Source organism: Amphibalanus amphitrite, unplaced genomic scaffold (genome assembly GCF_019059575.1).
Source record: "Amphibalanus amphitrite isolate SeventyFive unplaced genomic scaffold, NRLGWU_Aamphi_draft 000508F_arrow, whole genome shotgun sequence".
NCBI lineage: Eukaryota > Metazoa > Arthropoda > Thecostraca > Balanomorpha > Balanidae > Amphibalanus > Amphibalanus amphitrite.
In genome coordinates, this window is record NW_024882002.1 from 345,738 (window position 1) to 368,535 (window position 22,798).

At 49.3% G+C, this 22,798-nt stretch overlaps 1 protein-coding gene across 2 annotated transcripts; it reads left to right on the forward strand.

The window, feature by feature from the left end:
• Positions 1-881: 881 nt before the first annotated feature.
• On the forward strand, positions 882-21,636 carry LOC122392944 (cation channel sperm-associated protein 1-like). 2 transcript variants are annotated; one of them, XM_043388327.1, is made up of 3 exons: positions 882-960; positions 19,317-19,707; positions 20,832-21,636. In XM_043388327.1, the coding sequence occupies exons 1-3, from the start codon at positions 906-908 to the stop codon at positions 21,022-21,024; spliced, it is 639 nt and encodes a 212-aa protein (XP_043244262.1). In that variant the 5' UTR covers positions 882-905; the 3' UTR covers positions 21,025-21,636. The 2 variants fall into 2 exon arrangements, with proteins under 2 accessions (XP_043244262.1, XP_043244261.1); XM_043388326.1 differs by lacking the exon at positions 882-960 and adding an exon at positions 10,405-10,564.
• The last annotated feature ends 1,162 nt before the right edge of the window (positions 21,637-22,798 follow it).

The window sequence follows — 22,798 nt, forward strand, 5'->3', positions numbered from 1 at the left end:
AATGTGCTGTTCCCTGTTTGACCGTAAGTATACAAACAAGCACAGGGTCACAGTTATATTCAATCTCCACATAAACATACAACAAAAACGGCCATATAGCCTAACTCCGAACACACCACAGATAACTTAAGCCTTTGAAGGCACAAAAATGTTTTGATTAACAGGACAGGTTTACAATATATCCTCTGTCCTTGGGGGATCTTGCTGCCAAGTTGAGGTATGATGACTGAACTTCAGGATTGATCAACCTTTTCTTAGCCACTGCTTATATATGAGAAAGACCAAATGCTTGTTTGTTTTGATTTACAGGACATGTATACAATATATCCTCTGTCCTTGGGGGATCTTGCTGCCAAGTTGAGGTACGATGACTGAACTTCAGGATTGATCAACCTTTTCTTAGCCACTGCTTATAAACGAGAAAGACCAAATGCTTGTGTGTAAACTGCGTTGAAAATTTAATGATCCACCTTCAATTCTGACATGAAGGCACAAATGAAATAGTTTCCTCTCCTTTTGGAATACACAAAGCAAAATATTTAATAAAATTTAGTGGATGGACAAGAGCAATTAGCATAGCTTTCCCTCCGCACACTGACGCTTATTCGCTATTCGCTTCATATTTTGTAACAAACGCGCTAAAACTGCAATATAACAGCACTATATGCTTCTTGACAAAATGCAATAGTATTAAAAATTTAGCCCTGATGGCATTCATTCTTGGTGGAAACGTAATAACAAAATATTTTGTAGTAACTATTAAATTCTGGCCGAAAACAGTGCACGGTTTAAAAAAGAATCATTCCAATGACGGTCCATTCTTGCGGTCCTGAAATCGCCACTATTTCCGGCCTCTCCAACGCAACTCGTTGTCCAGACGTAAATATGCGTTACTTACACACGGAATGGCACTGGGGCCATTTCCTCACAATATCCTCGAGAGCCTACCTACGTCACCAGGTGAGTTATCCTGCATTCCTGTCTCACAGCGCAAACACTCAATGTTTACCTACAGCCGCAGTCACACGTGCTGACATATCAATCACGGGACTCCGCCCTATCGAGCTGTCAATGTCCTAGACGCCGAAACGGCAATCAATGCTCTGAAAGTAAGTAATTTAATGATTAATATACGGTTTATGGAATCTGACCACTCACAAAAAAATAGATCCCATAAATTTATTTTGATAAGCTCGTTTTCGGTCATGAATCATATCAAATCTAATATGCAATGAAGTATCTCCCCCTCTATTTTACTCTCTCTCTCTCCCTCCCTCTCTCTCTCTCTCTCTCTCTCTCTCTCTCTATCTCTTCCTTGTTTGTTTTTTCCACTTACCACTTCACTTTCTACACATTCTATATTTTCTTTGGAAGGTAAAAACGGTGACGAATAAGGAATTTCCTTTTATCCGGTTACGCATTTCCTGTGTTATAAGTGTGACTCAGTATGAGCATGACCAGGGGTGTAATTTTATATCTCTTTGTGGGGGCAGATGCACCCACAATCCTGAAATATGCCCCCACAATGATGAAAATGCACCCACAAGCCTTATGTCACAAGCGCCCTTTCGAGAGCACGGCGCCCTTCGCATGCTCTAACGGCGTCCTCCTGACCGCCTCGGGTTCCTGGATAATATAGCGTTTTTAATCACTCGGTGCCCTTTTGGGAGAATGGCGCCCTTTTGACAGCACTGCACCCTTCTCATGGTCTAACGGCGCCCTGCTGACCGTCTCGCGCCCTTATGTCTCTGTCCACCTTGCATCCCTCGACTGTTCGGCGCCCTTCTGGCCTCTCAGCGCCCCTGGACCATATAGCGTTTTCAATCACTCGGCGCCTTTCTATGAGAATGGCGCCCCTTTTCATGGTCTCACGGCGCCCTCGTAACCGTCTGGCGCCCCTATGTTATGTCCCCGCCAACTTAGCACTTCTGACTGTTCGACACCCCGTTCTGGCCTCTCAGCGCCCCTGGACCACATAGCGTTTTCAATCACTCGGCGCCCTTCTAGGAGAATAGTGCCCTTTGCATGGTCTCACGGCGCCCTCGTAACCGTCTGGCGCCCCTACGTCCCCACCAACTTAGCATTACTGACTGTGCGGCGCCCTTTTGACCTCTCTGCGCCCCTGGATCATATAGCATTTTTAATCACTTGGCGCCCTCCTGGGAGAATGGCGCCCATGTCATGGTCTCTCGGCGCCCTTGTCACCTTCTGGCGCCCCTACGTCCCCTAGGTGGCCTGGCGCCCCTACAGCTGGGCACTCACAATCATTTTGGGAAAATTACACCCCTGAGCATGACATTTAGGTTGTGGTGACTCTCAAGTATTGGTTTTCATTGTGACTTAGGCCCACGACATCCTTGTCCGTCATCAAGTGTCGATATACTGCCTATGATTTACACATCAACTATTGTGATGGTAATAGTGATACGAAGAGTCAAATTGGAGTTGCCAGTCGACAGCGACACCTGTGCCGGACTCGAGTCTCTTCACCAGGTGAAAGGCAGAGGTCTTGTCTAGATGTCACTAGCTAACTTAGCTACAACGCTGAATGGGCTGTGTGTGTGTGTGTGTTGTGTGCATTGACAGTCACAGCGGAGGAGGGTGAGGACCACGAATCTTCCTTAGCTTGATTTCTAATAGCGGGAGGAAATGAAGGATCGCAGAGGGCAGAGGGCGGAGGACAGAAAGTGACAGAGAGCCTGATCAGAATGCGGCACAGAATGGGTGCGAGGGCAATGAGCAGAGGGTAAATGACAAGAGGTGAAATGACAGTGGGCACAGGGCGAAAGGAAGAGGGCACAGGACACGACTTATTTTATAGGGCAGCGGGCTTGAGAACGAATGAAAAGGGCTTAGCGCCGAGGAAAAGGTGAAGACTGAAGAGGGCAGAGGGCAAAGAGAAGAAGGTAGGTAAAGGTCGGAGCCCTATCAGACTGGCGTTCCTAGAGGCTTTGGAGCAGACGTGGCGCCCTCTCAAGCCAGTGTTCTTAGAGTAACGCATGCCGGTGTGGCTGTGGCGCCATCTAAGGCCGCTGACCGGTGTGAGGCTCTCCGGCCCTGTATGGGCCCTAAGGAGATGGTGATACGTACTCTGAGCATAAGCGTAACTTTATATCTCTTTGTGGGTGCTCAAGCACCCCCAATCCTGAGCTCAGCACCCCCTGCCTTCTTAAAGCACCCCCAGCCTCCTCAAAACATTCCCAGCTGACTCAAGGCCCTCAATAATCAGAATGTCCATCTCCTAGTACTGTAATGAGCCCAGTGAATCATGCAAATACTATGCTTACTCAATTCAGTGACTAAGAGAATATACATTGAATAAATCACCACAAATTAAGATGCATGATATTTGTGTTAACATTACATCTGATATTATCAGGGGCCCGTGAACGATTTTCAAGTTGGGGGGGGGGGGGGGTGAGCCTAAAATACCTGACATGATGCATATAAAACAGTGGCATAGCTAGGGGTGTAAGGGGACACGTTTCCCCTCCCCCCATCGGGTTCAAAGGGACGCTTGGGTCCGAGAGGCCCTGCGGCGCCATTTGACCACTGAGGGTTAACGATGGCCATATTTCTACTCAGAAGGGCCCCGTGGGGCTCTTTAGAGCACCTCATGGGCCCTAAATAGCCACACTAAGGTCTCCATAAGGGCCCCACGCCGACTTCTGAGGGCCTCTTGCGGCTTTTAAGGACACCTCGGTGGTCTCCAAAGGCCCGTTAAGCCTGAAACAGACTTTCCGCAGTCAGGAAATCGCATGCGAGAGCCTATTCAAATACATGGAAGCACGCTCGCATCAACCGCACGCACCTCCCGCGAGCGATTGATGCGAGAGGAGTTACAATGTTTTTGAATAGGCTCTCGCATGCGATTTCCTGAACGCGGAAAGAGTCTGCTTCAGCCTTTACTGGCCTCTGAGAGGTCTTACCGGCCAATGAGGGAAAGTTCTAGGTTCATTTCCCACCTGTGATGGTCCCACACTTATTTTTCTGAGGGCCCCATAACGGCAACTATGGGGCCCTCGTCGGTGCCTATGAGGGCCCACACCGGTGTCTCTGAGGGTTTCACACCCCCCAACTCTGAGTGCCTACACCAGTGCCTATTAAAACCCTATATCGGCGGCTCTGAGGACCCACCCAACACCTGCGCATCTAAAGGCCACCCACTGATGACTTGAGGGCCCCACAACGGTGACCCTGAGGGCCCCACAACGGTGACCCTGAGGGCCCCACCGGCGTCTGACAGTACCATGCCGGTCTCTTAGGACCCCGCAGGACTTCTTCTGCCGGCCTAGTAATAAGGACCCCTTGCCGGTCACTGAGACCCCCTGCCGGCTTGTAGAGAGTTCGCGTCAGCAGCTCTAAAGGCCCCACACCCGTCTGTAACGGCTCTACACCAGCGTCTATGAGGGCCCGGAGCAACGCCTGTAAGGACCCTCATCGGCGCCTCTGAGAGAATCACACTAGCACCTCTGATCGCCCACACCGGCACCTGCATGGCGGCCCCACACCGGTGCCTCCCTTACCGGCGGCTCTGAGGGCCCTACGCCGATGATTCTGAGGGTGCCACCGATTACTGAAGGCACCACACAAGCCCTTAGTGTAGCTGAGCTTTAATCCCATACCGGCCCTCCGAGGGCGCCACGTCAGTGCACTCATTGCCCCACACCCCTCCCTCACACCCGGAGCGGGTAAACTGTGTTATACCTATAGCAACGATTTTACCACCGTTGTACGTTATGTATTTCTCAAAGTTGACTCAAAGTGGTCCAGTACAAAATCTGGCCTGCCACACTTATGGCCAAGGTCAGGCCCAAACACGTTTTGGGCAATCAGTCTCAGTCCATGACTCCATTATTCGGCAACTACGGTGCAAGGCCGATACTGTAGAAACTTGCAATTTGTACCCTTGACCTGACCTTGACCTTGACCTCAAACTTTAAATTAAGTGCATGTTTTTAGTTATTCGTGATGAGATCTTTCGATTGGCGTTTGAATTTTCCAAATCGGACCAATAGTTCGGGAGATAACAGGGGGGTAAAATTTATCCCCCCCAGCCCCGCGCGTTCGGCTGGAGAGTGGAGAGTGAGACCCCAGCCCCGCGCGGGTTAATGCATTGGGTGAGCCAAAATTGTTTTACAGTGGCGCTATTAAAACAAGCTCTCGAACCGATTTAACATCATTTCTTGCATGATGCCTGATGGCTACAGTAAAAAAGAACAGCTAAAAAAAACTACAAAAACTATGGAATGCCTTTCTGAAAGCTACTGAGCACCCCCAATGATTTTTGGAAAACTACACCCATGACTCTGAGATTTCTTCTGGGGGCACACAGGGGCCGCTGTGGATATTCCCATGCTCGGTGTGAAGCCTTCAGAAGTTCATGTCCCTTGTTAGCCAGTGTCGCACCCTCAAAGGCCCTAGAAGGCCCTCATAGACAGGCATAGGGCCTCAGAAAGGCATGGACGCTCAGGAGACCAGCTCAGTAGTCAGCTTAGGACCCGTTTGGGGCCAACACTGGGCCTTCAAAGACCGGCGTGTTACCTACCTCTAGGGGCTAGTGTGGATGATCTCAACAGTCGGTGGGTGAACTCAGATGCCGGTGCTGGGCCTCCAGAGACCGTTGTGACTTGACAGGCCGTCAGGAACAGGTGGGAACCCGTCTAAAGCTAGCGTGATCCCTCGCAAACTGGCATATCTTAGAGACCAGCATGAGGCTTTCCTGGACCATTGTGCCTTCAGAGGTATTAGGCCCACGGCCCCAAGAAACCGTCAAAGCACCCTCTTGATCTTTTCTCCTTCCACCTTTCAAGCCTGTTTTCCTTTAACCCACGAGCCGCTGGGGGGGGGCATAAAGTTGCCCCCCCTTTACGTTTTGTGAAATATCTCCGAAACCTGATGAGCTACGAACGTGAAACTTGGCATAGCTTCAAATGAATACCTAGGCAATGTTTGAAGAAAGTTTGGTGGTTGTAGCACCTAAGATGACGTCACAGTGACGTCATAAAGTTTTGTCGTTTTCCGATATGGACCGTTTCTGATGACGCTGAGCATGAAACTCGACTGTAAATGAACTAGACAGCACCTGCTGTCATCCTAAAACATCTTACTACACTTCCATCTAGTTTCTGACCAATAATCGGCCCTTTATATTCGGTCCCATATATGTGATGTATCGTGAGGAATATGAGAGTCGCAAATCTATAATTTCACTTATGACGTCACTGTGACGTCATTTCAAATGGGATCGACACCAAATTTGGACACAACCTCGGCTAGGTATTCAGGAAGATGTATGCAAAGTTTCGCTTCTCTATCTCTTCGCGTTGCGACGATATCGTCGCAGAAGTAAAGGGGGGGCAACTTTATGCCCCCCCCCAGCGGCCGGCGGGTGGCGCGGAGGCCCAGCGGCCGCCGGGTTAAATGAATCGAGACCGTTCGTTTGATTCATCACCAATATTTTTTTTTTATGCGATCTGGCTCTTCACCAGAGCCGTTATACTGATCAAACGAAGATAAATGTTAAGAAGAAAAACCTGTAATCGAATATCGAGTACGTATTAAATGAGAGCACCTCATCGTACATTAAATCAACATAGAAGAAAATCAATACAACGCTCTTTCACTATGCGCATCACTAAAGGTATCGGATCTTTTCACTGGGGACTATATCTATTCACCCCGAGCAATTCATCAACCATCAGCTTCACAAACAAGCGATGAAGAGCCCGACTAATTCGCGTCCATCACCGCGCTGAACATCGTTCGGTGGGTTTGCGAGCCAAGCCACGGCTTCTTTGAGCGTTTCACCTCTGAATGAAGTATGTTTGCTCAGCGTGGTTTGCCCAGCGAACGCAGAGGGGCATTGATCGCAGGTTTTCGTGTTGCCATTCATGTTCTTTGTAGTCTTTGGCGCTGTCACTGGTAGGTGGTGCGCACGACGTTCCTCTTCGGCGTTCAGTCGGACGCTGACAACGAACTGAAACGCCACGAAATATCGGTCCTCGGAGGTGTGGTGTTGGAGTCGGAGAAACGAAAGTTGTGTTCCTTCGAAACTAAATTCCAGCGTGTTTTCTGTGTTCAACCATCACTAAGCAGCATCATATGTGATTATCTGAAGAGAAGCTGGCTGCAGACAAACTATTATCTTCTGCCGAAGAAACGAAGAAAATGAGCGCAAAGAACCTGTCAGTGTATAGGGGAAGATACAGGCACTTCCTGACTTCCCTAAAGCAAATCAACCAACAATCGGATCAATAGCTTACGAGTTACTGCAAACGCCACCACTAGCATCGTGCAAAGATGCCAGCCAGAGTTCGCATTGTTCCTGTGGCTGGTGCTGGCGCGGGAGCCGAGGAGGGCACCAGTTCACCTACTTCTCAGACGGCCAGCATGATGCACCCAGCAGCTGCCTCTCTGCTCCGTCTGCTTCAGGTGGCCGCCTCATCAGGAGGGCCCGGCTGGAAGAGTCTATTGTACGCTGGCGTTCTACATATTATCAACACGGCCACCGCCTTCTGCATGATTATGTTGATGTTCAGGACCGGATTATTTCTGCTGGACAGCGGCCGGACAGTCGCCGCGGCCATCTACCAGTCCAACTTCTTCGGGGCGCCGATGCTGGTGCGCTGGCTGGCCCTGACGGTCACGCTCCTCTGGGGGAGGCGCCGTCTCGCTGAGATCATCCGGAACAGCTGTGGATGTCTGGCAGAGCTGAGAGATTTGTCAGGGATGCCGGACGTCCGTCGTCGCTCAGGAAGAGTTGCCGTTATGGTGTGGATCTGCATCATTGCTTTAATCCTCGCGACGTTCTTCATGTTTTTTCTTGGATCCAACTCGACCCAACTCTGTAACACTGTATCGAGCTGTGCTGTAACAGTAGCAGGAGCGCTTGGCTTCACAGTGTTCACCTCTTGTTTTCTTCTCATTCCGTTGAAATTTTTCTTCGTGAGCTATCTAATTTCTTCAGGCTACGAAGTCATCAACATCGAACTAAAGGCTCTGGCAGACCCGCAGTCTCAGCGTGGCTCAAAGGAGTTGCAACGTCTCGGCGAGCTTCGAGACCGGCTCTCACTCTGCATGGCCCAGCTGACGGATGGCATGCAGACTGAGCTGGTGCTATCCATGCTTTTGGGCATCAGCATGGAGGTAATCACCTTCTTGAAGATGATAGCGATGTTCCAGGAGCCCGTCGCGCCTCCGGATGTAGTGTCGGTCGTGCTGTTCTGGGCCACCATGGGCATGACGCTAGTCTGTCCGTGTGAGGCCGGCCAGCGGATGCTGCAGCTGACAGCTGAAAGCCGTCGGCTGCTGCTGCAGCTGGAGGGCCGCCGTCCCGAGCTGGCCAGTCAGGCGGCCCTGCTGCGGGAGGCGGCCGTCCAGGACCTGGACACGCTCGGCGACCTGGGCCTGTTTCGGCTGAAGAGGTCTACCATCGTCAGCGTCTCCTCCACCATCCTAACCTACGTCATCATCATGGTGCAGTTCGCCGCCACCGAAACTGACTCTGACTAATGGAAAAATCACAAATGAGCAGCGCGTGTTCCTCCCTGCACGCGATGCTTCGCAAGATTACAAGTCCAGAAAGGAGACAGGAAGGACCATAAATAACAGTTAGTGATGCCGAAATGATAATTATAAGAATAATAGTTACAATAAGAAGTTACAGGAAGTTACAGAAAGAAACAAGAAGTTATCACTGGTCCTTTCTCGATGACAAGCTTCTCTTTAAATCATGCGCACTACTAGATTCGAATCCTATGTCAAGCACTTCGTGGTTTCATACTCTCCTCGCGTGGTCCCACGCCTAGCTTTGAATTTAGATTTTGAATGTGAGATGTAGCGTCACAGAAGTCTTGGAGGTCATCGGAGTTTTCACTTTTAGTCAATACCTTACTTCCCTCTTTATTGAGTTTGCAGACAGAAATAGCCACCAATAAACTTACGTAGAATGAGGTGTCAATTTGAATGATATACAACATAATCCCCCCCCCCCCCATGGATCATTTGCCTGACCTGACCAGCTTTGAACTAGCATTGACGGCAGACAAAAGTTACAGGTACTATTGGACTGCGAAGGCAACAACATACAGAAACGGGGCAACACCAAAAAGGTTTCTCTGTGACCATTTTTCCAAATTAGGTAAAAAAAAAAACTGAAACTTCACCTTTAGCCTCACCGTGGCCTGGCCACAAAGGTCGCCGGTCGACCTGAAAACTGAAAATTGGGCACCATTTGCGACAATGTACGGGGACCCGCAGTTGCTACTGTACAGCGACCCTGAGTAAATTGCCCCAGCACCCTCACAGAGAACAACGATAAGCTGTCAGAGGGCACGCACAGAAAACCTCAGCTGCTCTTGTACAGGGACCAGCAGTCGATATCAATGTTATCGGTTGTTACTGGACAGGACAGACGGTTAGACTTGGAGTTCGTGTACAGTAGCAACTGCGGGTCCCCGTACGTTGCCCTTCACGATCGCTTTTTTCGAAGCTCTGGCTGAGTTAATTAAAGACGAAACGGCGAGAGGGGATCGCACTCCTGCCTCCCCCTCCACCGCACGCACCCGCATCGCCCACTGAACTTCTTGGACAATTAGGATAAGAAGGTCAATAAAATGTTGGGGACTAAATAAGTAATGCAATACATTTTAATGTTAAATTGTGTGTTTGCTAGTCGGGCGATGTTAAGAAAAACTTAATCATATTCCAACTTTTGTGATGAAGCAATGAGTCTTTCAGCTGCACCCAGTTAGGTAAGTTTAAAATTATTTCATAGTTTGTTGGAACTTTCTCTTCAGGTTCCTGGCTGTGCCTGTAAAGAGTAGGTAAATAACGGGGACCGGTAGCTGCAATGAGATATGTGGAGTGAAGGCAGGTAGTTATCAATGTTTTCTCATACCTATGCACTTGTCGCAAGATTGATAAATTGAAATTATAGTACCTATCTAGGGCCTAGGCACACCTCATGCTATTTCTGACACTTCCCACAACACAGACGTAAACAGCGCTTTTTTCAACGATACGAATGACATCAGCGGACACGTACTTACCTAGTTTTATTATTGTTCGACATTTCAATCTCTATAAGTGTTAAAAAATCCAATTATACAAATTAGCCGAAAGTAACTACAACTGCGCAGAAGCATTTAACACTGCTTGCGTTTTTCTTGTCCTGAAGCAATGCCGAACTGATGTCGAACACATCTGAATTTTGCATTTTATACCAATTTTATACATACCTTGGCGTGTTTTTGTGGAGGTTCTCTAAACTCGTGACAAGTAAGTACGCTCGCCTCAGCACCGGGGGACCTTCAGCTGCGGCCAGTCACCGCTCGCTGGGGGCCGGGGGTCTGCAGCGGCGGCCAGTCTGCCGGCGGCGAGTAGCTCTGACCTGCCAGTCTGCCGCTGACTCCGCCGCTCTCCGGGTCTCCCGCACCGTCTCCCCACACTACAGACGACATGAGGTGTCTGCTAGTTCTCACCGCGACCCTGGTGGTGACCTGCGGGGCCGGCTCGGCGGTCCAGGACAGGGCTCGTCAACAGCTCGATCTGGAGCCGATCGGTGAGCCGGGGATACTTATACGATGTCGGTGGGGCTAAAAAATTACATTTTTGGCGCATATAAGTACTCATACCTAATAACTAACCTCATAGAGATATACAAACGTGTATAATGGAACATTATCGTTTCATTTTAAATATCACTTAGGATTACTAATCGATGCTTATAAAAGTCATTCTGCCGAAATTTAAAATCATATTCACATAGGGCAATGCTCTTTAGTTGAACATTGAACAAGTAATGACGCCTTAGGATCATGGATTCTAACATGCTTATTTTTGTATGACGTAGAGATGTAAGTACTACTTTATTCCCGTTCCGCAGCAGCAACGAGATAACGCACCAATGCGCCCACCATTAAGTGTTCATTCCCAGTTGTTCCGGCCGTTGAGGAAGGATGACCAACATACTCTAAACATAGTCAAAACCGTTATAACTCTCAGGCTGCGGCAAAACATTTTTGTAGGGTTTTACCATGGATGAGATGAGATGATAGGTTTTACTAAATGACAGCAACGCATTTATGACATGGGTAATTAGTCGCTTCACCTGGCTATTGCAACTTTGCAAGTAAAATGTCCAAGACCGTCTTTACTCTTTGTGATTTTGTGATTTGTGATTTTTGTCTTTACTCTTTATTTTTTTTACACTTCATTATTATTTACAAATCTGTCCATTATTAAAAAACCGCAGTTAAATCGACTCTCAGTTATGAATTATTGATGGTAGCCCTATGGATGCAGCCCCTGACACCGCCAAAGACATTTTACACCGTGACCATATTTTGGAAAAGTAACGTGCTTTAAATTTGTTATGTTGTGTTTTAGCTCGGCATATTGAATTATTGACTTTATATTTCTGGCAAAAAGAAGTCAAAGCGCTTTTTAGGCAATCAGGAAGTCAGATATTCGTTTCTTGGGACAGCAGGTTTGTGTCTTAGGCTGACGTGAAACCACACAGTCCTGCAACCTCATGCGTAGCTATTCCAATAGCTTTATCTCGTCTATCCGATGCCTCATTTTTTTTTCTGTGGGTACAGGAACACACAAATCTGCCGCTTCTCAGCCCAGTCTTTCAGGAAACAGGTGCCATTTGTTGGTGACCCCAGGTGACCCCATCGATATGCTACGCATGCACACTCATCAAAGATCCCGCTCCGGCTCGGTGGCATGGCTAGTTTATGACGGGAGACGACTCTCGCTGCGACGGCCGGTACGACCTTGGTATGGCGCCTGTGATAAAAGGATACGGCGGGACGTCTTCGACGGAATGCTGCTAATTTCATCTTCCGCATCGGCTGGTTATCTAGCATTGGAAACTTCCCGAACGTCCTTGAGCGAACAACACTCTCCACAAATAGTTTCAGGCAGATAACCTTGGATGGCATGGCAGATGTTTCCGCAGTTGACTGGTTTGTTCATTAGTTAGTCACAGAGGCTTCCATCAAATGAGCTGGTCAGTGACAAAACAAACGATAAAACCTTCATCAAAGACATGCAAGGCCGGTAGTGGTCTCTTCGGTGCAAGGTATGATCAATATGTGTCCTGGAATACCAATGAGATCGGTGAGATCGATATCAATAGCCGTGTTTGCGGTTAGCTTTGGCTGCTGACTGCTGCTGCCTAAGCAATGAGCACACATTTCAGGAATGTTTGCCGCATAGTTCAATGCCAGACAGCTGCTGCGCTGCTAGCCGGAAGGTCAAGGAGCGGTATGATTGATTGAAATTCTGACCTTCCTGACTTGGCGGCGCATCTGTGCCGTCCCCGAATCACGTGATGACCGGCGTGACGATCGTGACAAGCGTGACAGATCCGTCACCTTCGCTACGTGACGGGCATATTGGAAGGAATACAGCAGCGTCACTTCTTGGACAGCTGATATCATCGTGCTGTGACGGTTTGCCGCCATCAGATTGTCATTGTGCTGCTGACTGTCTCGAAGCTCTGACCGATCGGAGCCGAGGGGGGAGGGGGGGGGGGGTCGGTCAGGGTCGGGCCGTCCACCCCACCGCCACGCCGATCGGACAGGCCCCGCTTCCAGTGGTCACGCTTCATCAGCCCAAGGCACGACGGTCGTGTCTTCTGCGGCACAGTCCGAGGTAATCCATGGTGCGATCAGATGCGGTGGTGAGGGACTCCGAACACTCCATGTTTACCACCTCAGCTCGCCATTGCGCAAGTGGCGATGAAGTTCAGGTATGAGATGGTTTGACTAGACATCTAGGTCTAGGAGATTACTAGTGAAGTGTATGGGATTCCACGGATTGTGTAAGCCGGAGGAGAGACTACCTGACGAGTTATTACTTACTACCTTGCGCTCCGATGGAGGTTGCTACTGCTCACAAAGAGGATTGTGCTCATAGCTGGCCATCTCTGCATATGTTCAAGGCGAGAATAGCAGTCATTGTTCCTTCTGGCATCTTTTGGCATATGGCGATTGAAACGCTATGCGCTTGATCGGAACGGAATGGAAAGGAAAGGACCTTTGATCGCCTATGGAATGGATGATGATTTCAAGTTGGTTTCATTCCGCTGCTGATAATGGCATGCATATGCCTACATTCGTGTAGTGTTGCAAATAAATTCCACTTTACGAGACAAACATTCAAATTACCTGCCATACGCTGCTCATGTTTATCTGTGGCGGGTCACATCTCAGGTGCTCACTCAGTTCACACGTAAGACCACAAAGGTGCGATCTGTAACCGACTGTTAATCCGCCAGGTCACACATACCACTGACCTCTCACGCCGCATCTGAACGCGATGGGTCACGAGTTCGACCTATGTAGGTTCATGAACGTGATCAATGCATAAGTCACACAATGTAGATCGTGCACTCAAAGCAGAAGATTCAGAACATACCGAACCACAAAAACCGCATGAAGCGTCACCTCAGGCCACCCCTTTAGCCCCAAACAACGTCTAGCTTCAGACTCACCCAATTTGCGGCCGGTGCTCCCACCAATTAGATAAGTCGGCGAACCTGTAACCAAAGGCTGATTAGGTGACAAGAATTTGTCTGCGGTGATGCAGCCACGTCGGAATGTACGTATATGTAATTGTACATAAGCAATCAATTACTGTCAGTAATATGGATCGAGAGCCTAGCTGGCCGTTCCGCTCTTAGCTCCGGATGGCAATGGTGTACAGATCACGATTTACCAACAAATGTCCACCCGGCACCATCAACCACAACCTTGCACCACCCAACGCATAGCTGAGCGCCACTGTCCACCTCCCAGCCATTATCACCCCCTCCATGTCCATTGGATTCCATCGCCCGTCGCTATCCACCGTCCACCGTCCCCCATCCACACTGCCCAAAGCCCACCGTCCACCGTCCACCGCCCACCGTCCACATCCCATCCATCCACCGTCCACCGTCCACCGTTCACCGTCCGCCGTCCACCGCCACCGTCCACCGTCCACCGCCGCCCACCGTTGTTGTCCGTCAGATCTAATGTTCCGTGAAGGCCGTCGATTGGGATGTGGAGGCCCAGTGGCGCAGCCAGGATTTCATTTCGGGGGGGGTCATCGCCTCCAAAGCGGGCCCCCTAGTGTGCGGGCCCCCACCCATTTTTCAGAATCTCTCCATATTTCATACGCATTCTGCTGGGCGGGCCCCCTTTATTTGCACGATAACCCTGAGCGAGTTTGAATCGGAAAGTTTTGATGGAACAATAGCTCGGTAATCACTCGGTGTTCAATTTCCACGCACATTGACCACGACAGAAATATAGGTACTGTTACTGAGAAGTATGAATTCGTATCTTTCGAGGCCGAAATGTACCCCTTCCGCAATATGCATACTGCATAGCATGTATGCAAACGGAGCTGTTGCCTGCTTCTGTCGGACAAGATATGATGTATGTACTTTGTAGTCCCATGTGCCTGTCCTAAGTCATATATTGGCTGCTGTAGTAGATTGTGCCATTATTCTTCTTCATTACCTACGTGAATTCGCTCACAAGAAATTTTAACGCGCTCATATGGGACATGTTTTGCCTTGGGCCGGATTTGTTGTGGTGTGGTAATGTGGTGACGTAGATTCTGTCTATTATTGAGGTCCCGGCATGGTGTCACTCCATGGTGTTACTTAGCGCGGGGTACAGGCTTGCAGACCGTTGCACCTAGCGCGTTGAAATTTGCGCAACTTATAGAACGAGGATGAACAACAATTTTACATTTTTTTTTTTTTTTGTGAAGTGAACAATTTTAGGGGTCTCAGTTCGATCGGGCTGATGGTGAGCACATGGCGCGTGCCCAAAAAGTGCAAATTCGCGTCATTGATTTTACATGTATAAGTCGGCTTGCAAAATCGGGCGAAAATGGCTAAATTTTCCCGACACGGGTCCGGTCACCGTGCAATATCTCGGTAACCGTGGACCCGATCGGCACAGGGAACACAGTATCGTGTAGTGAATCGAACGGGCTATCGAATGATGTGCGATGCAGGAAATGGCACGCACCACGTGCACCTGTGAGGCACTTTTGCTTAAAAAATTGACGTTTCCTACGGATTTTGGACCTTATACTATTTTCGGGTGACCGTCAGACGGGGCGAACTCAAACAACACCTATAGGCAAGATAAATGTACCGCCTCTCATTAAAACATGTGAAAAGCTAATTGATCAAAAACAAGGTGGAACAAATTGCTGGAGAACATAGTATTTGTCCATGATGTGCCACTTGCTTAAATACATGGGTTTTGCTGCCTAACCTGGTACGTTTGATAATTGAAAATGGCATCGTTGGAAAGAGCATTAAATTTTGTCCAAGATCCAATCATCGCTTTTGCAAGACGAGCAACAGTAGGTATTCTTAAGTTAAAAATATAAATGTTTCAAACATCTACATGGCAATTCATCGCCGGCTTTCATTTTTCAATAACCTACGTCAACCTATGTTATAAAATACACTTGACATGTTCTATAGCAGAACGCACGCTTATCTGACACGGGCACCTCGATGCGATAGATATTTTTCCCAAACCAAAATGTTGAGCCGTCAAAAAGCAATCGACCGAAATGGATACATAGCCCACGGAGACAAGACCAACCAAACGCCCACCGATCAAAAATACCCCTTATCCGCGTTGCGGAGCAAGCAGGTCACCCTAGCGGGCCCCATCCACCCGCGGGGCCTGGGCCCCATCCACACGGGGCCCGGACCCCATCCACCCGGGGCTTCGGGCCCCGTCCACCAGAGGGCCCGGGCCCCGTCCACCCGAGGGCCCGGGTCCCGTTCTCCGAGGGGTCCGGGTCCCGTTCTCCGAGGGGTCCGGGCCCCGTTCTCCCGGGGCCCGGGGCCCATCCACCAGGGGCCCGGGCCCCGTTCTCCCAGGAATCCGGGCCCCATTCTCCCGGGGGCCCGGGCCCCGCTCTCCCGGGGTCCGGGTCCAATCCAACCGGGGGCCCGGGCCCCGTCCACCCGGGGGCCCGGGCCCCGGGGCTCTATCCACCCGGGGCCGGGTCCGTTCTCCCGGGCCCGGGCCCATCCACCGGGGTCCGGGCTCCGTCCACCCGGGGCCCGGGCCCTGTTCTTCCGGGGGCCCGGCTCCAATCAACCCGGGGGCCCGGGCCCCGGGGCTTCATCCACCCGGGGCCCGGGCTCAATCCACCCGGGGCCCGGGCCCGTTCTCCCGGAGGCCCGGGCCCATCCACCGGGGCCCGGGCTCCATCCTCCCGGGGGCCCGGGCCCCATCTGCCCGGGGCTCGGGCTCCATCTACCTGGGGCCCGGGCCCCTTGCACCTGGGGCCCACGGACCCTCACCCGTGGTGTCCCAGTAGGCATTTCTCGAAGCGGGCTCGTCCGATTAGATTAGGACCTCTCTCCTCCCTCCCTCCCTCTTTCCCTCTCCCTCTCTCTCTCTCTCTCTCTCTCTCTCTCTCTCTCTCTCTCTCTCTCTCTCTCTCTCTCTCTCTCTCTCTCTCTCTCTCTCTCTCTTTCTCTCTTTTTCGCTATCCCAGAGCAGGCCCCTGACAGAAATTTCGGGGGGGGTCAGCTGACCCTCTGACCCCCCCCCCCCTGGCTGCGCCACTGTGTGGAGCTGTATTGCCGAGCTGTAGTAACGCAAAGGCTACGTCACGTGGTTGTACCTATGGTATGAGTTTCTCAATGCTCAAGAGTACGTGCCGCCTAGCAGTCGATAAAATCATGCTAACAATTCGGCTTAATGGACTCGGATGATCAGAGAATAGATTAAAAATCACGTTATGAAGCAGAGTCGTTTTATGCTTGAATGAAGAAAGACTTCAAGCGATGAGAGATCTAATAAACCATTTGATATTTTGGCTACCGTCTTTTTTATCGCCGAATGATGGCTGGGGGTTGACGTCACATTGCTAATTGCCATCATTTGTGGACTGTTTGGAGCGGAACACTGACACAATGTGTGCTATTACGTGACAGTGCACAATTTTTAGTCCTTCTTTAATCGATGGCCGACTGCTCGCTCTCTGATGCAATAGTTCACATGGTGAGCTGTCTATAGTTTCTTGAGATGCGTACCGCGCGTGTGATGTCAGTGGTCCAAAATCACAGGCATCCTAGGCACTTCTCGGGTGGTTGACTTGCGAAATCGCGCCCTGACCTGGCAATTTTTGGTTACTTCTGTTCGGAGGAAGCGTCGAGCTGCAGCGCGACGCTGTGTGGCTTGGCCGGCAACTATTTTATTAGGTATTTCTTATCTTTACGCGAATAACAACACTAAGTACTCCACCCTTGGAATATTTCATGTGTGCTGCCGACTCAAACATTGTTAGTCGAAAATTGTTAGAATGAATTTGTTCCTGCCCTCCGAGTCTTGTCAAGTATTGTGTGTTTCGTCGGCGAAACTGCCTAATTATGTTGTAACGTGAAATTTCTCAGCAGGCGATGATTATTGATTATGCGATACCTCCAGATAAACCGAAACGTGGGAGTACTGAGCAGTTTTGTGCCCGATCGGTACGCGGGAGCACTTCTGGGCACTCAGAACTGGCATGTGTATAATGCAAGGTGCGGCGCTTGCGCCATAGGCCTCCCTGAGTGATGACGTCAGAGGAATGTCCCACAGCCCAAATCAGGCGGCCTCGGGCCGCGGCGGATGGCTGACTGTTGGTCAGATGTATAGTCAATGGTGGCAGTGATTTGCCAAATTTGTTCGACCTGACTAGGTCACTATATAAACGGTTAGGACCATCTGTTGCACGAATAGATGACGTAATACAGGTGGTGTTGCAAAAAATCATTGATTGTGCCTCAAATTACTTTTTGTGTGTTGTGCTTGTGTAGCATGCCAGCTCAAACGATGGCTGAATGGTCAAATGTCCTAACGATCAACTGCATGGTGAGCACCCTTACAGCATACTCGAAACCAAGCAGACTTGTATGTTGATTAATGATTAATGACCTTACCCTCGTAGTTTGAAAAAGTTAGATCAAAACACTTGTTTATTAATAATTTCGAGCACAGCTCTTCATCAGAATACAAAGCTAAAAATGTCACGATAAAAAATTTATTCACGATTGTCACGATTTTTTATCGTGACATTTTTAGCTTTGTATTCTGATGAAGAGCTGTGCTCGAAATTATTAATAAACAAGTGTTTTGATCAAACTTTTTCAAACTACGAGGGTAAGGTCATTAATCATTAATCAAAATGCTTTAATATGATCCTCGCACAAGCACTGAGAAACTTAAAGACTTGTATGTTGTGCCTGGACGGAATGCCTACCTAGACAGACTACTCTGGACAGAGTAGCCAGACGGGTCCGTCTCCGTACCTAGCTAGAGCAGCGGTTAATGGTGTACTGTTTCCACGATAAAAATGGATATCATGGATGTTACGACTGGCCGATGGAGCATTTGAGGGAAGGTGCTGTATAACGGCAGCTTCTTCCCTACTTTTTAAATGTTAGACAAGACGACCGTATATAAATCATATATATCATATATCATATATCAGTGTATTTAAACCTTCCACAAGGTGGCTTTTACGGTTTAGCGTCAGTACAATGGGTATACAAAGATAAGCGAGTAATAGACAAGTAAAAGCATACAATGTAAATTAAGAACGAATTAAAACTGATAAATGACCATTAAATACTGTCGCTGCCGTCTTCTAGCGAACAGCTTGACCTCTCACTATAGTTATACCTACCTTTGATATAAATTTTGCGGATCAAAAGTCAGCGAAAATACTTTCATTGTGCAACGCCTTTTTGACGAGCGATGAATGAGTGAAGAAAGCGAGGGCGAAGAGCCTCCTGTAATTGGGTCCTAAAACTTAAAAGTGCGCACGTATATAAATCGTAACATCCATTCCCAACTAAGTTGTTCAATCGGGTCACAGAACTGCCCTGGTCCTCACTCCCATCGGCGTACCATTTTTGAGTGCGTGGACACTGGATAGTCTTGGCGGGGTGAGCATTCGGCCCAATCGGTCTTGGATTTAGAGCAGGCATACGTCCCACGCGCGTCACACACGTAGCCTTCCCAGGTGATGAATAGCGTTTGTTTTGTGCCCACCACAAGCGGCCATGACGCGTCACTGATCATTGTTGCAGCTCTCTCTTTGTACGTGCGTGCGGCGGCGCCTCTCCACTGCACTGCTGTGGCGGCGGCTACCCCCGGCCGACCGCCTGTGGCCACGCGGGTCAGGTCAGGGATGCTGGTGGCCGTGAGTGTGACAGCTGCGCCGTGACTGTCTGCTGGGGAGGGGCCGACTGGCGGCCGCTGACCGGCCACCATCTGTTGTTGCAGCTACTCTGGTCACGGCCAGTCGGAGGTCGGTAGCCACTCACAGTCGCAGCCGCAGGAACCTTAACGAGATCGGCGACCACGGAGACCATCACGGGGCCCATCACGGAGATCATCACGGAGACCATCACGGAGACCATCACGGAGATCACGGGGCCCACGGAGATCACGGGGCGCACGGCGACCATGGAGCTCATCACGGCGATCACGGAGATCACGGGACTCACGGAGATCACGGACAGTCGCCCAGGAAGAACGACGAGGTGTCGGTTTGGTCACTGATCGGTCACACGGACAAGTTCGGCTGTGTGGCCAAGTTTACCTGTCTCCTGGAGGCCAAACACCAGCAGCGAACAATGACGTCCCAAGAGGCCATCGTCCATAAGTATATCACGTAAGTATCGACCTTATGGTTACTGGCTGTGATATGGGACAAAAAGGGAAATTATCAGCTAGAAGATCGTGTCCGTAGCGGCTTTACGGCCTCACAATGTGTTACCTGTCATCACAAACGATCTCCATCAATCCATTACACGATCAGTGCGGTGATCATCGATCATTGCGATCAAACTCACTGGAGTGGATCCGCCATTCAGACATCACTGAGCTCTGATAACCTTCGCGCCCAGCGTTGCTGATGATCTCTGCGGGTTGGGGTCAGTGAAGTAGCAAGATTTATTAAGGCAATCCGTTCCACTAACCTGGCTGTCGGTTTCGTCATTGCTCTTACACGCTCTCCAGCACTCACCCCTCCCCTTCTCACGGTCCACGGTCTACACATCAATGGCGGGCCGTGGTCTGAAATCCAGCATCAATGTCACGGGATGACCACGGATTCACGGTATTTTCACGAAGGTCACGGAATCATGCATTGTCACGGAGAGGGCTCTGATCGGTCAAGGAATCACAAAATGTCACGGATTTACACCGGGATCACGGACAGTCACGGATCAGACGCGGGTGGGTCACCGGATCACCAACTGTCACGGAATGGTTACGAGTCGATCACGATAAAGCCATCAATCATCATATGAGATTTTTACATGCTCGTATGTGCGCTGAGGCTGCCAGTGCGCCTGTGCTTTGCCGTGATACATCTTGCTCACTTCTCGCGTGCTCTGATGCGCGCTGTAACCCGTCCTGACGAGCCGCTGCCGCGGATTGTGAGCGCTGATACGACTTGGCCGTGACCGTGAATTGTGGCGGACGGATAAAGGGAAAGAGAAGCGGCTCACAGACACGAGCCGGCATACTAAATCTGGAGCATGTCCGGCTTTGAATTTTTGAATACATTAAATACAGGGAGTGGTAATGGTATGAAGAGTTCCGTGTATGTAAAATACATATTTGCGTCTTATGCGGATTAAATAGATAAACTATGCTTAAACTTTATGTAGAAAGCTGGTACTTTCTTAGTTCATTGGTTGTAGGTATTGCATCGCTATAGACGTTTTACCTTATATCTCAATTTTCCATCAAGGCTGCTCGCTGATCAGTGACCATCGCTCTTTTTTGCAGTCAGCAGCCTTCCGAGGCGCACCTAGAGGAGATGAGCATCCTGAAGGCGCCCTACTACTTTGCCGCCTTCGTGGGCAACAGGTTCGGCGCCGATATGTGCGCCAGGTTCTTCCCCGACTGCCATCACGGCTTCCCGGAGATGCTGCGATTCGTCAACAACTTTGACATCGTGCGCTCAGGGCAGACTTCGTGAACGTGATGAACATGAATGGCTTGCGAAAACCGGGCGGAAACTGTGCATGGTTCAGATGCTATCAGCTATTGAGTCGTATGGCTGAGAATTGAACATTGTTCATCGAATTTTCGTTATTCAGGTATGAAGATCGGAACAGCCTGATACTGTATGCAGAGGTTGGTAATTGCGTGGCCGTACTATTGCAGGCAGTGTGATCATTATATACGAACGTAAAATCGTGCCTTAGTCTGTCCTTACCAAATTGTGGAACTATATACGTCATACGGCTCTTGTCCCATGGTCAAGGCCGCGACCTTCTCAGTGAACAGAAAAAAAATGAGACAATGTTGAGAATTATGATTGTCTTGAATAGTAGGACACCGGACCTAGGAGTGCATGGAAAACGAACAGAGTTACTATGAAAGAGATCTTATAAAGCGTGACATATGTGCTTAGGTGCACATTGTTTGTTGTAAAAACTCGTAGTCATATGTGATCGTCATTGCTTATTTTGCATGAACCAATGTCCATTTGTTCCTACTGTATAAAGGTCTATGATTTTCCTGAGATGTTCCGGCCTTGCTAGCTGCAAACCGCTGTTTTATTATCGCCATAAAGTGTGTTGGAATACGGCATTGTTTCATTCACAATCGATGAGCTGAGTCGATGGTGGTGGGGTCAGGGTCAGCACAACAAGCTATTTTTAGTGCGGGCTCTGATTCCTCAAATCCGCCCATTCAGCCATTCGGACTAAATTTATTTAAAAAAAAATGATACCGATGGTTTCACGCGAGGATGATTCACAATGTTGAACGACTTTAGCTTCTCCCAGGGCAGTATAACTCAATTTACCATAAATTGCACCTTCCTGCACCCTGACCTGCATGCACCCTGCAATCCTGCACAGTCAGGTATACCAAACCTTTACCCAGGCATTCTTATATACAGCGGTGGGCTATTGCAACAATAGATAATCTGAAAAACCGGAATGAGACAACACAGCTGACTGCTGAGTCATTACCACCGTAAATTCTTACTTCGTTGTATAATGCTCGCTATTGCTATTTGCTGCCGCTAATTGCTTTCCAACTCCGTCTATTATACATCTCTCGGATAACCCGGTCATTTGTTCTTCCATATCATCATGCATTATGCATGTTCACTGTTCAGTTAGTTCGCGGAAAACTGGACATTCAGTATCCCCCTCACGGGCTGCGGTCCTTCCAGCCGGGCTCTGTGATCTACCCCACCTTACTGACCTTAGTGTGGTGTTTGTATTCCGGTCATGTTTGTTGTCTTCAGAAACACGATCCCCAAAGCACCTCATCCGCTGACGGAGATAAATGACGAGCCTATCGGACACCCCAGTCGCTGCCACAGAGGCTAGAGGGCGGCGGAGTTGGAACATGGGTGAAGGTGAGGCGTGAGCGAATTGCATGCGTACTGAATAGAGATGTCAATCGGATACAACTTTTTGGTGTATACCGATACCAAACCGATACCAACTTGGCATTTGGTATTTCAATCGTAATGTGTTTGGTATTTTGTTGGTATCATAAACCCTCACTAATGTATAAGAGGCTAAGAAATCGGTAAAAAGTGTTGGTATTTCCCTCATTTTCCCAATTTGGTTTGGTTTCAGTATTTTCCCGTGGTTTTGGTTGGTATTTGGTTTGGTATCGGTATTCCGATTTTCCGTAATTGACATCACTAGTATGAGCCGTGATGCCGGAGAGGACTGAGGAAGCATGGAGAGAAAAGAGAGAGAGAAAGAGATATAGGAATAAGGAAG

Excerpts from the sequence above, each read along its gene's own strand:
- LOC122392944 (XM_043388326.1), top strand. The coding sequence starts at position 10,462 with ATGAGGTGTCTGCTAGTTCTCACCGCGACCCTGGTGGTGACCTGCGGG. Across the intron at positions 10,565-19,316 it reads GCTCGATCTGGAGCCGATCG|CTACTCTGGTCACGGCCAGT; the intron begins GTGAGCCGGGGA and ends CTGTTGTTGCAG. Across the intron at positions 19,708-20,831 it reads ATCGTCCATAAGTATATCAC|TCAGCAGCCTTCCGAGGCGC; the intron begins GTAAGTATCGAC and ends TCTTTTTTGCAG.